The 15,409-nt window shown below is 36.4% G+C and overlaps 1 protein-coding gene across 2 annotated transcripts in view; it reads right to left on the reverse strand.

Moving 5' to 3' along the window:
* ANOS1 (anosmin 1) overlaps positions 1–15,409 on the reverse strand; it is a 119,864-nt gene that overhangs the window by 13,030 nt on the left and 91,425 nt on the right. For both annotated transcript variants that reach the window (XM_031503838.3, XM_085584166.1), the window contains 2 exons: positions 14,069–14,216; positions 11,712–11,861 (listed from right to left, as the gene is read on the reverse strand). In XM_031503838.3, coding sequence (XP_031359698.3) covers positions 11,712–11,861; positions 14,069–14,216 — 298 coding nt within the window. The remainder of the gene's footprint in view (positions 1–11,711; positions 11,862–14,068; positions 14,217–15,409) is intronic.

The following is a 15,409-nucleotide window of genomic DNA, read 5'->3' on the forward strand; positions in this document are numbered from 1 at the left end:
ATTTGAGATAGAATGTGCTGTAGTGTCTCCTGCGCTCTCAGGCTCATGTTCATCTGTTTATTGGACAAATATTTTTTTCCATGTCTACACAGACATCTAATATATGCAGGTTTCCATCAAAGTTTTTTCTGATGAAATTCAGTTGCTGGAGAGGTCCTGAAAAACATGCAGGGAAGGCTGAAATATGGACAAAACCCAAGCGAACAAATGAAGCAGTGTTGATTACTACTGGTTCCTTCAGTTTCGAAGACACGATTAGTGTGAAGTGATTCACATTGTATTTTTTACATTTAAATAACAGCATGATGGAAGACTAGTTTGGGAAGGGATATTTCAGTGTACTGCAGAGAAGCAAAATATGATCTTAGTTCTAGATCATAACACTTATTTATTCATATTTCATTTCTGGTTCATGAGCCATTGTATTACTCTGATTCATGGTGTCCAACATTTGCAATCTGAATCTAATGATAAGACAAGAAGTAATAATATAATAAGAAGTGCTATTTTACTCATAGTAATTTAGCAAATGCAAAATCCACAATTTACCTCCAACTAATGTTAAAATGCTGCATTGATGTGCTAATGCATTGCAAGTCTCTCTGCACTCCCCTTTTCTGCGGTGGTGTGTTTTTCATGCCGCGCCACAACACTTTTCCTTGTAAAAAACACTTGTTTTGTGACAGGCATTTTAGGTAAGTTCTCTTGAAAAAATTAAATTATAACAGCTCTGTGTCTTTTTCTTCCTCTGCATTGATTCCCTCAATGGTGTAAAAAAAATACAAAGTTTTCTTCGGTTATGAAATTCACAGTACTCATGACACCTCTTGAGAAAAAAAGCTTTTTAATAATTACCTATTTGAGCAGTATGTTTAAAAATAACACCAAAACCTTCAGCTGACATTTAAATTTCACTTAACAAACAATTCTTAGCAAGACAAACTATACTGTTTCCTGCTCTTACATGGAATATAAGCAGTTTTGATTAAATTATGAAGATTTTGGTTCTCACATTATGCCATTTAAAACAAACTTTCTTTCTATAGAACACATTCTTTGTATAATAGAATAGTAAGCCTTTCCAAAAATGATATTAACAATTACTGTGTAATTTAAAGACAGGCCTGAGACACAGTATTTTTGTCCATATCTAGACCTAGGAAGCCTCAAGGTTAGAAGATGTTTATATTGAAGGATTTAAGCCTGGGATCATCTCTAAGCCGGATTACCTCTACCCTTACTTATTTTCCCACACAAAACATCCTATACAAAGTGAGTTCAACAGTATCTCATTCTGGTTTTCCATTACAAGGAAATTTGCCTCTTGTAAGCTCTAAGTCTTACAATAACTGCTTGTAGCCTGAATAGAGGCTTTCTACATTATTCCCTCATAGCCAGATTTGCAAAGCTAGCTAAGCATCCCAGACCTGAATTTAATGGAAAAGAAAAAAACCCAAACAAACAAGTCCAAGGCTCACCAAGGTTATACATACACTGAAAATGTCACCAAGTACTCTACTTTAGCCTTCTGTGTAACTTTGAAAAATGTGGACAATAATTTAGATGAGCAGAATATGAGGGTAAGTTCACTATATTGAGGGTAAGTAATCTTGGAATCTCTCCCAACTCCAGAGTTAAAGTACAGACTCATCTTGCCCCTAATTTCACAGTGGGAAGAGAGGCAGGGATGGACCAGCTACTCCCTTCTCTCTCAGACCTCAAGCAAAAGCCATATATGGGTAGGTTTGCATGCAGTGATCCATGGAGCTCCAAAACTGGACTTTCCTGATATGCATTATGGAAAAACATACCAGGATGTTTCTTTGCTGAATTGGTACTCAAAAAATTTATGACATTAATATGCTGTTTCTTAATCTGCAGTTTAAGACTGATGAGTCTACGAGAAAAAGAACAGAGCAAAACCAGGTTAAATATCCATAAAATCATGTGCATACAGACAAGGTAAACAGCAAAAATTAGGATTCATATAAATGTGGAATAATTGTTTTCAAGACAAAAAAAAAGTGGTTCTACATAGAACAAGCACTTAAAACTCTGGAACTCCATCACTCAGGATGTTTCAGACACCCTGAAACTTGATGACCCTCATAGGACACTGGATATTATTGTGAAGATAAATTCATAAGAAGTGAATAAATACAGGGAAATCACATTGTGCTCAAGAATTTTGACTAACGAGAAGTTGTCTGAAGTTGGGACAATAATATGCAGAAATACCATTACACTCTTGCCCTTTTCTTATGTTCCTTTGGATTTGCTTTTGGCCACTGCCAAGAACAGAACACCTGTTGGGTAGGATCTAGACTACTATGGATATTTCTGCATCCAGTTTATGGTCACAGGAGCAAAAGAAACTGATACTAACAACTCATTATCATCAGCAGCTGCATACACGGGTCATTTAAAAAATTGGATTATAATTTCAGTTTCAGAAACCCTTTCTCTGCTTTCTTTCCCTGTAACTCTAGCTATTCTTTCAAATACTCCAGTTTCCTTCCCCTATTTTAGTGTTTATACAATTGGTTTTATGGCCACCTTATAAACCAGCTAATTAAAAATACAGATTTAGAAGATGCACATGGAAGAATATTGGCCCAGTTTGCAAGAGGACATTCATTAGTTTAAACAACCTTCACCATAAGCATGATGACTCCCTGCTGACAGATTTACCTCCCCTGTATCATAAGATCAATGCTTTATCCAGAACTTAAGTGGGCTGAGAGAGCGCTCATGAGCAGTTATTAACCCATAGCGCATGAGAAGCATCCTGCAAACTGCTGAACCTCAGTACATTTTCTCACAGTAGGAATGGTAGGATTGCTCCAGGTATGATAAGCATAAACCTGTGAGACAGAGCTTTGACTTAATCCCCATAAGGGACTCACTCAAGAGTTAGACTCAATGATCCTTCTGGGTCCCTTTCAACCCAGAATATTCTGTGGTTCCATATTTGGATGGTAAAAAGCTTGCCATTTTACCCCTCAGTTATCGAGACTGCCTCACATCAGATATTGCCATTGCCAAGTCTAGTGATATGTATGCATATCATATATGTATGCAGATATATATCTATATCTATCTATATATATAGATATAGATATCTATAAAGTACTGTGTTTGTTGTTAAAATAATTAGCTTTATACGTTGTGGTAATACTCAGAAAGTAATCAGAAATTGAGAAAATTGTACTAGTCAGACACAGACATATTGAAGGTACATAAAGACGCTGAAAATGCATTTTGAAATTTCTTTTTTTTCCTGAAGAATTACAAATCAGGCAAGAATTTATTTATTAGTTGGCCAATTATTTTTTCAGTGCTTTCAAGTGGATTAAGTATTGATACATAATTTTGCAATGGAATATTGAAAGTGTATCTGCAGTCCAACTGCAGGTACGCATTCCACCTAATGATGGTCTATCTTTGGATTGACCTCATGGACCAGGTAATTTGCAATTACATTTCTATTTAAACTTTTAATGTAAGTTCAAAAGAAATCAGGCTTAAATTGCTATCAGTTACTAAATTTAAGAATTCAAAGAAGACTTATATTAAATGCATAAATTAAGTAAAATTAAAAGCACTTTCACAATGACTAAAGCTGTTCTGGAGTATGATTCAGGTCATACTGAGGACTCATTCACAGCCCACTCTACATAAATTTTAAAATTAAACAATAAATGCACAAAGTGTACAAATGTACAAACCAGTCCAGTACAGCCTTCAGCAAACATCAGCGGGTGCCTGTTAAGTAAAATCAGTGTTCTGTGCTGTCTGTGCTCTGGGAACACATTGGATAGTTCTGATTTGACTTGTGATTATTTGATTTCCTGGCAGACTTTGAATCAATTCCAATTACATTCCTGAGACTAGCAGTTGGACAAACTTGCCTCTAAATCTCTCATACCAAGAGCTTTAACCACCTACCCTGAAAGGTATGGAGGTTTGGAAGCAAGTGCAACAAGTAATGGTTTTCTGTTCTGCCTGTGAAATCATGAAGAAATGCACTAAATTGTGGCTTTGAAAAAACTTTCAAATATTGTCTCATTTGCAGGGGAGATGCCACTGAGGCTGCCATCATTGTAAATGTAATTTTAAAACTTTTTAACTGGCCCCACTAATCAATTGCAGACTATTTGGGAATTTGAAAACCATCTGCTCTACCAAATTCTATTATTTGTGGTTGATGTTTATCATGACTCCTACCAGTAACATTTTAAGTATTGTAAATATTTCACATTTGGACAGAAAGCAGGGTTCTATAGGCACTTCATAAAGTAAAGTAGGCAGAACTGGAGATGGTCAGATGCTTCCCTTTACATCCTTTAAAAAAGGCAAAGAGATTTTTTTTTTTTTCCCCTGAAACTACATTAGGACAAAATAGAGAAGAAAAAGTTAGGGAGGTGTAGCAACCACACAGACATTTCTGACAGGATATTCTTTTAACTCCAAAATAGAGAAGAAAAAGTTAGGGAGGTGTAGCAACCACACAGACATTTCTGACAGGATATTCTTTTAACTCCAGAATAATTTCCCATGATAAATAAAACTTACAGCACTACCTATCTCCCCGGGCACAATGCTGTGGAAGCCCATAGGATACAGGCAACTGAGTCAGGAGTAGCACATATGGAAAAGCAAATTCTGTAATATCTACCAGTGCATTTCTAAAGAGGTGATCCAGTTGAAGAGGCCTGTTCTTAAAGCCAGCTTTACTAATTAAATCTCTAAATACTAATGAACATTATGCATACCCACACAAGCAACCACTGCTGAGACAAAGTCCCTGTGTTCTCATGGAAGTCTGAGGGCAATACATTAGTATATACTTCACTATAATTATCAATCGGGACATTTTGTGAAAGAACCATCTGGACCATAGTGATATCTTGAAGTACAAGTATTTCACTGATTGAATATCAATAATTAGAATATGGCCAGCTCCTCAAACACTAATCTGCCTGGTGCAACAACTAGTACCAAACTAAATAATGCTTTAGTGTTAAGCAAGTATTGCAGAATTCTTTACAGTAGGAGCTGGAAACTCCAACTGCCCCTGAAGGATTTCTTTACCTTCAATGGCTCTACTGCCATCAGAAAGGACCATTTGACTTGTGTTATCAATGGGAGAGCTTTCACTTCAAAACCTGCCATATGAAATACTTTATTACAAACAAAGAGTCAGCACACACAGTCACTTCATTTATGTCCCTGAACTAAGTGAAAGTTAATTTTGTTTTCCTAAGATCTGGGTTTAAAAGCATTTGTGTTAGCTCTCTATTTGCTTTGCCATGCCTTGCATTTTATTCTTCTCTGTAATTTAATTCATTATTCTTGTTTGGTTGATATATCAGACAATGGTAGAGTTTCTGCCTCTTCCTGCCTTAAGTATTCTTTTTTTCTTCTGCTTCAGCTTTACAGAAACACAAAGAAAGAAGCCTGAAGCCAAGTCTTAATGCATTTTAAATATTTGTCTTTTTAAGCAAAACCAAGAAGAAGATATATTGATTTTGCATATCTAGAAGTACTTAAAATGTTTAATTTAAACAGAGGGAAGTAAATGCACATAGACTTAATTCAAAGTAAAGGAAGCTAAAGCTTTACCTGAGCAAGGAGTGTTGTATTACACTCAAATTACAGGCACTGAGAAAATGGTAGTGAAGGCAGACTAATGACTTAGAAAATATTGTTGTGACAAGTGTTTTGGAAAGAAATTACATTCTGATATTTTAGTGCATTATAATTATTCCAGCAAGTGATGAAAATTGATGCAGAGAGTTCATAAAAAGCGGAATTTTTTTCCTCTGTCTGTGGGCAAAATTTTGTTTTCATACACAGATTTGCTTTTCAGCAAAGTCCAATAGTCAGCTCTCTAGTTGCCCAACCACAGAAAAACAGAGAAAACTTCAGCATTTTTTATTTTCACACTTTCAGTCTTGATTACTGCACAAAATACTGAGGTTCTTAATCATCCTAAGTATCTAATCCGTTAAATAGGGGTTTCAGAGTGCATCCATTTCTGGTGATGGATGGTACTCTGTGACCTCAGCACCAAGGAGTAAAAAGTGATTTGTTTAATTTGATTCCACTACTTGGCAATTTCTAATTTCACACATCAAGATGGCCAAAATATCTGACTATGGAACACATTCTACTTTTCACTTACAAAAGGGAGATTCATGCTGTTTAAGGAATGTACTGTTTCTCTAATCTCAGGCCTAAATGAAAGGCAGCAAGGAAAAGACATTTTTTTCCCTTCAGAAAGAAGCTATTGTATTCATGTGCAACATGCTTTTGGATGACTCTGTCTAGCAACATCATGTGCACTTGCTAAGTACCTTGTACTTCTTGAAGTGTGGATGTATTTTTGCTAGCATACATCCTGAAGTGATTATTGTCATCCTCCCAAAGCATGCAAACTGAAAGATTACTTCAGAAAGAGCTTTATTTTAATGTAAAGTCCAGATTCTACATTCTATTCATGCCTTATGCTTACTAAAGTTAATGGGATTTAAGAAATGACACTTGAATAACAGGCCCAGATAAATCTTTCCTGCTTACCAAATTGTGCCACATTATGATGCATATATATATATGGAAATCCATCCCCTTACTCAGACTTTAATTCAAACAGTGCATTCAGTTTCTGAGTACTGATATGCAGTCACTCCTTTGCTGTATAACAAACTCGGCAATAGTTTAGTTTAATAATAGTTTGCAACACCCCCTCTGATGCAGTTGTTGCACAGGACAAAGATCTGATGAATTCTGTTCAAAAGGATGATATAAAACCAAGAGCTTCAGCCCTGATGTCATCACTGTGGTCTTTGCACTGCTTTCCCAGAGGCTCATCTGCAAAGTTCACTGAGGAACACATCTTCAGTCACAGAGGAACTATCTTTGAATAGTCAATAAACATCACCATAACTTCTGTAAATCCTAAGGCACATTGCAATAAACTTGGATGGCCTCTGCAGGCTTGTATTGATAGAGGATAAATTGAAAAAACAGTGACAATATCTGTTACAGGGCCTTAGAGACACAACTGAATAACTTGATTTAACTTCACAGTTAGGTTGACTTTGAGCAGATGGTTGGACCAGCTGACCTCCAGAAGTCCCTCCTGCCAATTTAAATTCTTCTATGACTCTAACCTATATTAAGCTCCTTCGACTGAGTAAAATGATTAAATTTCATAAACAAAATAGCTTCTCAGCTAAAATGGGACCAATTAAAATAAAGAAATAACCTAAAACAACCTTAGGAGCATGTTTGTGTTTCTTTAAATGATATAAGCAATCCACACAGGTCATTCCTTCTTTTTCTATCATCTGTGGTATCCTGTGAGGCTACAGTGTTGGGTCACAGTAAAAAACTCTTCTAGAGGGCCATTGTAGTTTAGGAGGAAATTTTAAAAAAATTTAGAAAATCTCTGGTCTGCATAGAATGATACGACCACAGAATTAGGAATACAATAAAAACTGAGCAGTTACTAATATTGAAAAGTAATGACTCTGTTCTTACTAAGAGAAAGACTGCTGTTATAGCAGCTATTGAAGTCTTCATTACAGCTAAAATAAACTATTTCAATGCAACAAGGGCAACTGTAGGGTTGAACAAAGTAAATCTCAGCAAAGGCAGGGTCCTGCACCTGGGCAAGAACAACCCTGTGTGCCAGGACAGGCTGGGGCTGACCTGCTGGAGAGCAGCTCTGGGGAGAAGGACCTGGGGGTGCTGGTGGACAACCATCTGTCCATGGGCCAGCAGTGTGCCCTGAGGGCCAAGAAGGTCAGTGGGATCCTGGGGGCATTAGGAAGAGCACTGCCAGCAGGGAGGTGATCCTGCCCCCTGCTCAGCCCTGCTGAGGCCACATGTGGAGTGCTGTGTCCAGTTCTGGATTCCTCAGCACAGGGGAGATGCCGAGCTCCTGGAACTGGTCCAATGGAGGGCAACAAAAATGATTAAGGGACAGGAGCCTCTTATGAGGAAAGGCTGAGGTAGCTGGGCTGTTCAGCCTAGAGAAGAGAGACTGAGAGGAGATCTTATCAATGCTTACAAATATTTTAATAATGGGTGTCAAGTAGATGGGGCAACAGTCTTTCAGCTGTGCCCAGTGACAGGACAAGGGACAATGTGCAAAAACTGAAACAGAGAAATGTTCATCTAAATGAGGAAAATATCCTTTACTTTGATGGTGACAGAACACTGTAACAGAATGCCCAGAAGGGTTGTGGAGTCTTCTTATTGGGAGATATTTGAAACCTGCTTGGACATGATCCTGTGCAATCTACTCCAAGTGAACCTACTTTAGCAAAGAGGTTGGACTAGATCATCTGCAGAGGACCCTTCCAAACCCAGCCACTCTAATTCTGTGATAACATGCTAGTTTAACTCTTCATATAAAAAAAAAAGCATTCAAAATGTAAATAACATTTTTATTTTTAATCTCTGCAACCATCTCCTGTTTGTGTCATGAATTTTAACACAGAAAGTCCAAATATATGTGCAAACCATACCAGACAAAGCAAAGACTACTACAAGCAACTGAAATTGATCAATTTACAAATGTCCAACATGTTTAGGCTTGAGACATCCCTTTCTTGAATTAGTTTTTTAACTTACACTTATCAGCCTACTTATTTCACATGGTTTCATGCCAGCCTCTAAATTTTTCTTTTAAAGTTATATATTCTAATTTAGGAGTATAGAATGGCTGTGTTTCTCCACCAAAATAAGTGCTGACTTTTAGTAGCAAACTACCCAAAAATGAGAACATTACTGGAATCAACAGAGACTTCTGTGTTTACTATGTAGGAGACAAACAGCTCAATTTTCTTGTCAGGAATTATTTGAACTCTAATTGCTTACCTGCAATAAAAATAGATGCCATGCCACTGAGAAGGCTCAGGTAAGGCCTCTCTCAGTATTTCCTATTATACTTGCTGCACTTTACTACCTCCTACAACTCCCTAAACACAATCTGGTGCAGCTCATAAAGGTGAAAGATGTGTGGGTATGGTTCCCAGCACAGCTGTCTCAGAAACTGCTGTTTTTCATGAAGACAATATGATTTTCCTGCTGTATTCCTTGCACAGTCACACAGACCTGATCTGCAGTAAATTGTTACTAGCAAATTTACAGTATCTCTTCCATGCACTACATAATCTCCAAACCCTTGCAAGAGCTTATAAAAGCTGCTGGCTTCTATATTTTAGTTCCATACAAGGCAATGGTTCCTGCTGAGTTATTGCATGTGCTGTCACTCAGAATACTGATATTTTCTTTTTGAAAAAGAAAAAAAGGAGGTAAGTGTGATGAACTGCCATATTTTGCCTCTCTCCACACACCTTTGCTGTCACTGCTTGTTCTGCAAGAAAAATGAAGGCATCTTCCACTGCATGACTAGGGCAGGCACCTAAACACCCCAGTGCACTTCACAGAACTTGGCCTCCTCCAGGCCAAATTTGGTTTCTGGGTGTCCCTTTATGTCACTGGGTGCACACAGCTCCACACAGGATGAGTCAGATGTACAGTCAGCAACTCAGCTAGCACACCCCTGGTATAAGGTGACAGCAAGAAAATCCATGTCATTATTGACAGGTCTGTGACATAGCTGTCTTTGAAACTCTCCAATCCTAAAAATTACACCACTTTGAAATCCTCTTATTTCTAAACTATGAGTCACTATAAGGATGCTGACTGCCTTATTTCTTTTATAGTCATTTATAGCCTTTAATACAAGTATTACCTCCAGGTATGTAGCAGACAGTGAGATTCAGCTCCAGATTTAGATGGAAACATTTAGGTTTCTATGGTGCAATGCCTCTATGTTCAATAGCTATGTTATAATACCATTATACATGGTGGATACCTAGTTCAAGATATCTGTGTTGGAACAAGAATATTGCTGTTCTGCTCAGGATTTTCCTTCCATTAAGTAAAACAACTTTGGCAAACTATTCACAAGGTGAATGTCAGTAGGGGTGCTGGCATTCTGGTCACAGGACACATGATCTTTCTTCTTGCAGCAGGCTGGCAGGAAAACAGCTGCAGCAGGATTGATTGTTCCACTGGGCTGAATCTGCAGACTGTGAGTTGCACAACCCTGTCTGACGCCTGTGGGAGACATCATTGTCTCCTCATCTTTGAGTCCTGTCCCTCTTTTTTTTCAACACAGACTACCAAGAATAGAACCTCAGTTTGCAGACATTAGGCATCTCTAAGCTTTCTACAAATGAGCTGTCGAGGTTCCCCTCTGTTCTCAGTAAAGAAGAGAGGCACCTCCAGAGAGCAATTCTGCTGCTGTGGGGGATGAATTGCCACAGAAGTCACCTGCTTTTCTTTACTGGCAATAAAGGATCTTGGACAATGAGTTGACATCTCTCTTGCAGAGGCCAAAGTTTAAGGTGATCAGTCCCGACAAAGCTCAGAATACATAAATCTCACTTTGGATAATGAAAACCACTTTTTTTTTTTTTTTTTGTAAACTGAACATTCCCGATTAAAATTGCTTCAACTTTTATTTAAACTTTAAATTGTTATAGCTTTCCATGAAGCAACCCAGAAATGAACTATAATGAAGAAAGAAAAGAAAAAAGCTAGCATAGCTAAGACAGGGACAAACATTCAAAATGTACACGTACTCAGCTGAACCAGAGCTTGAATGTTTTAGGAAGGAATAAGGATGGATTTGAAAGTAATTGGCATAGCAGGGCCTGGAAGGTAACCATTCAAAAAGGCAGGCAAAGGTTAAGAAGCAAAGGATACTTCTCACAATCCTCAATATCTAGTGTGACATATTCCTATTTTACATAGCATGATTGAACAATTATATAGCCTGTCCTCATTCAGGGTGCTGCCCCACCCATCTAAACCCAGAAGCACTTAAATATTTCTGAAATTCTTTGAAAAATTCAAGAAGAAAACATGACTATCCACTTTGTACCCCTTGATTTCAAGCACAAGAATTGAATGGAGTTAATTTAGTGGTATTGATACACATGTAGATTGATCCAAGTTAAAAAATGAACAGTGTGAGCACATTTTGAAATAACAGCATAGGAACCTGTTATGGCTAAACTGGAACAACCTATATGCTCTTAGACAACAAGAAAGGAAAATCCCTTTATTGATTTCTGAATATGAATAGACACTTTAAATTTATGTCATTTTCCTTTTGACTGGAGGACTAAACCATAAAATTGTTGTTAAGACTTTTCTGAAAACCAGAAGGATGCAGCCTAGAAGAAAATTAACTTTGAGATACTTTCTGGCTGACAGCAACTATCCATTCTGTTCTAAATCAAGGTGACTGATAAAGTTTGGCATAAAGCTAAACATTTGTATGTTCCTCAGAACTTTTGTGGGTAATGTCAAATTCTGCTATTTAAAACTTTACAGACGTAATTCCTACCAAAATAAAAATTGCCTGAACTCTGTGAAGATTGGGTGTCCCAACATGACTCACTATAATTTTTGGATAGCTGACTTATGCTATTTCCTCCTGTAAGACATATACACAGATATTACACAAAGAGGAGAGGAAATGTTCCTCTCAAATGCAAGGATGAAGGGAGAGGTGTAGGATTCAACTATTAATTACTTATAATATTGTGTTCAGAGTTCTACAACTCTGAGATGAATGATAAGAGTCCTCCTTAGAGAAAATAGTAAAGCAAAATTTGACAAACCTGTCTTCTTCCAGTAGACTTTGACTTGAAGTTGGTTGTCCTGATAGAAGGGAGTTCCAACTTTAAGAAAACGAGTGGTTTTCCTTCTTTGAAAGGTTGGGTAAGGATCTACCAGTCCTTTCTGTGGTTTCCCAGCAGATGTCCGTTCCTCTGCAATACACAGGGCAATCAGGAAACTATTTAGTTAACTACAGTGCTGTATAATGACTGTGCTAAATTTGGTGTAATTCATCAAATAATAGTATCTTTATTCTAAATTATCTTATTTCCATTTCTTACCTAAATGAAATAACTATAAATAATTAAGTGTCCATAATGGTTGAAAATTTACTTGTTTGAAATTCAGTCAAATTTAGAAAGTGACCAAAAAAAAAATACATTTTCACAGGAAAATGCTCTGTAAATTTTCTGAAGAGTAATAAGGAAATGGACTGTATTTTTACATCCCCAAGGACAAGAAATGTTAACACAATGATTTTTTAAACAGCCACAGTATCTACCAGTAGTTCTCTCTAATACTTCACAGTCTTTGTATTCATGCAGTGTTTGAGTATGCACAAAATCCAAGGACAGCATTGAATGTAGCCCACAGAGTGCCACATGTGGTTACTACATCAAAGTAAATATAGTCCTCTGGTATGCTATATAAGAACACTGTGGTCAGATTAAAGATCTGTCTTGTCTACTTTCCTGTTCCCAGCAGTGAATGGTGAATGCTTAGGAAAATATTGCAAGAGTAGGATTTTCTTTCAGCAATTCCCTCAGTGCTGTGTGCCTTGCATCCAACATGCAATTGCAATTGATGTCCTTCATCAAGCATTTTGTTTGATAAAAATGTATGATCATTTAGCAGGGTTGGCAGTATTTACAGATATTTTCTGTTAAAAACAAAGAAATGTTCATTCAAACTGCACTTTTCATTGCACACTTGCAAATGTATCTGATCCAATTAGGAGGATCAGATAGCATCCAACAAAAAAAGCTGTATTTAATTCAATATTACACCTAAATTAAAACTAAAGAGTCCAATAACAAGGAAGTGGCAAATTATTGACTACATACTTGAGAGAAAGAGGGAAAGATTCAGGTTTCAATAATTGTCAGGAGTAACATATAAACTTGAACATATTGCTTTATATGCAGCTTCAATTGAAACTCACTTCCTTTATGACCAAATTTTACTTTCTCAGCCCTCTGCTGAATATGATATGATTTTTCATTTTGTTTGTTTGTTTTAAATTAAACTACCAAACTTAACAAAATCCTTTCTTAAGTAACCATAAAGTTACTACTACACAAATGGAAATTAAAAGTTATAGAGAAAAGTACAAACAAAAATCTATCAGGTATTCCTCAATTTAAATTATTTTAATTTTATTGAATCTCTGCTTTGCTATTCTCTGTCTGCTCCACTTTCACAAAAACCAGGACACCAATTTAGAATATTTCTATATAAAGATCAGGCAAGAATCTTGCTACATTTCCCAGAAGTGAAGCACACAAATATAGTGAAGCAATGCCTTTCTGAGTGTGAGGAAATGTAATGCCAGAGGGCTGAGGTCAAAGCTCACAGAAGTGTGTAGGACTAAATTACTTCTGAGGGGTATGGGCTATCTCTATTCTGACAATAGGACCTGACACCTAAAAACCAGAGCTTAATTCCACACAGAGCAGAGTATCTGACAGTGGGACTTCAGCAAAACTGGCACATTGCTTCTGGAATTACACTTAGCATGTGAGGTTCTAAAGACCTTAACAATATATAACCCAGCATCTGCACACCTTGAGACCTTAATCTGAATGTGGGTCCTATGTGTACAATATTTTGAGAATGCATGGTTGTCAAACATGGAATGTTTTAGATTCCCTAAAAGAAGAGTCAGTGTTTTATATATCAATTCACAGTAGACAAAAGCTTTTGTGCTCCAAGAATCTGACTTAATGGGCTACTAAAAATAGCCAGCATTTTGAAAAACATTGCAGGTTAATATTGTCTAGTTAAGACACACAAATATGGTTTTATTCCATCCATTTAGAAACATAGTCAGAATCTATACCTGTATGGAATCTAAAAAAAAAATTAACACTACAGTTAGGCAAAGGCTTCCATTTTCTTTGCAACTGTTTATTTTAGGTGAGTAGAATCTAAGTCAAAGAATTAGGCAAAAACGGTCACCAATTTTTAAACAAGAATTTTAACAGGAAAGGGTTACTCAACTTGACCAGGAGATGATCATTGTGCTATGGAATAACCCACTTAAAAAAATGATTTTTTTAAATTTAAGAAATCATTATATAAATCATTCAAATTCCAGATAAAGGAGAGAGAGAAAGCATTCAGGTGTTTGATTACTCACTATTATTCCTGATGTCCTGGGTCGTGCTAAAATGGAGAGAAACTTTAGCACTTTTTAGGCGTATCTGACCCCAACGTGTTACTGCCTGCAGCTCTACATTGTAGTTGCTGTTGGGTTGGAGCCCCTCCAGGACCACATAATTTTGGGCCTATAATACAATAAGTACAGAAAGCAGTTATAATATTGCTGAAACACAGGCCTTTATTAAAAGCAGGCTTGTTATCTTAGGCACAAAAGGTTTTTGAAGTTAGAAAACCATATATAAATTTCAGAGCAAAATTTCCTTTCTGCAAGAGATTTCTTTAATTGGACTCTGTTTTTCTGTGTCATTTTAAAAATACTAGCCTACTTGATGTTTGCATAATTTTGGCAGTTTCTTGGCAATTCCAAATCTATTGTTTAGGCAAAACCTAAGGAGTTTTCGTCTATAAAACAAGGTTTTTCGCTTATTCCAAAATCATTTTAGCAAAAGGAAATTAAGGACTTTATTCCACAATTTCTGCATTAGTAAAGCAATTGAAAACTTTTTTCTAGAGACAGCCAGTCTGAAGATAGGTAAAGTCCAACATTTAATATATTTTTCAATACATTCTTTTTCTTTCAATTCTTGAAAATAAAAATTTAAAAAACAAGCAACAACCAAAAATACCCTCTCACTGGAAAGCATGAATTTCCTGTGTAGAATGGAAAACAGAACAGAAAAAAAAAACTGATTTCCAATGTCACAGAAGTGTATAAAATGGGGAAACAATAGATTAGGTTTATCATTCTCCAGTCAAAAACCCATACATTAAGGCAAGGTACATGATATTGTAAAGAAGAGTCCAACTATCACAGTCTTATATTTTATTTTGCTAGATTTAATTATAAAAAATATCCTTCTAGTCCATATGACAGGTGAAAGATATTACTCCATGTTCTCATTAGAATTCCTAGTGCCTATCAAGTTTGAAAGTCCATATAGAGTAAAAAAGATAACTATGTACCAAGGTAACCATCCCATATTTAACACTTGGGATGTTAAAAAGGGGATTGACAAAAAGTATTTAGTATTAATTATCTTTACTTCTTTAGTGCTGATATATTGACTATAACTTTTGATTAACAGTGTCAATATTGTAGTCAAACTAATTCAATGCCTATCTGGAAAGAACTCATATTGAAATCAGTACAAAATTATTTGGGTTGGGCTACATCTAAAGCTAAAAACTGGACAAAAATAATCTTCAGTGACCTTTAACAATTAAGACTTTTCCACCTTTCCTTTTTTTGTTTTTTAAATGTTTGTGCATTTTCCATTCTTTAGCCTAAGAGCTGCTACAATATTCAAATGACCATTGA

Source organism: Lonchura striata, chromosome 1 (assembly GCF_050655825.1).
Source record: "Lonchura striata isolate lonStrDom1 chromosome 1, ASM5065582v1, whole genome shotgun sequence".
Classification (NCBI taxonomy): Eukaryota; Metazoa; Chordata; class Aves; order Passeriformes; family Estrildidae; genus Lonchura; species Lonchura striata.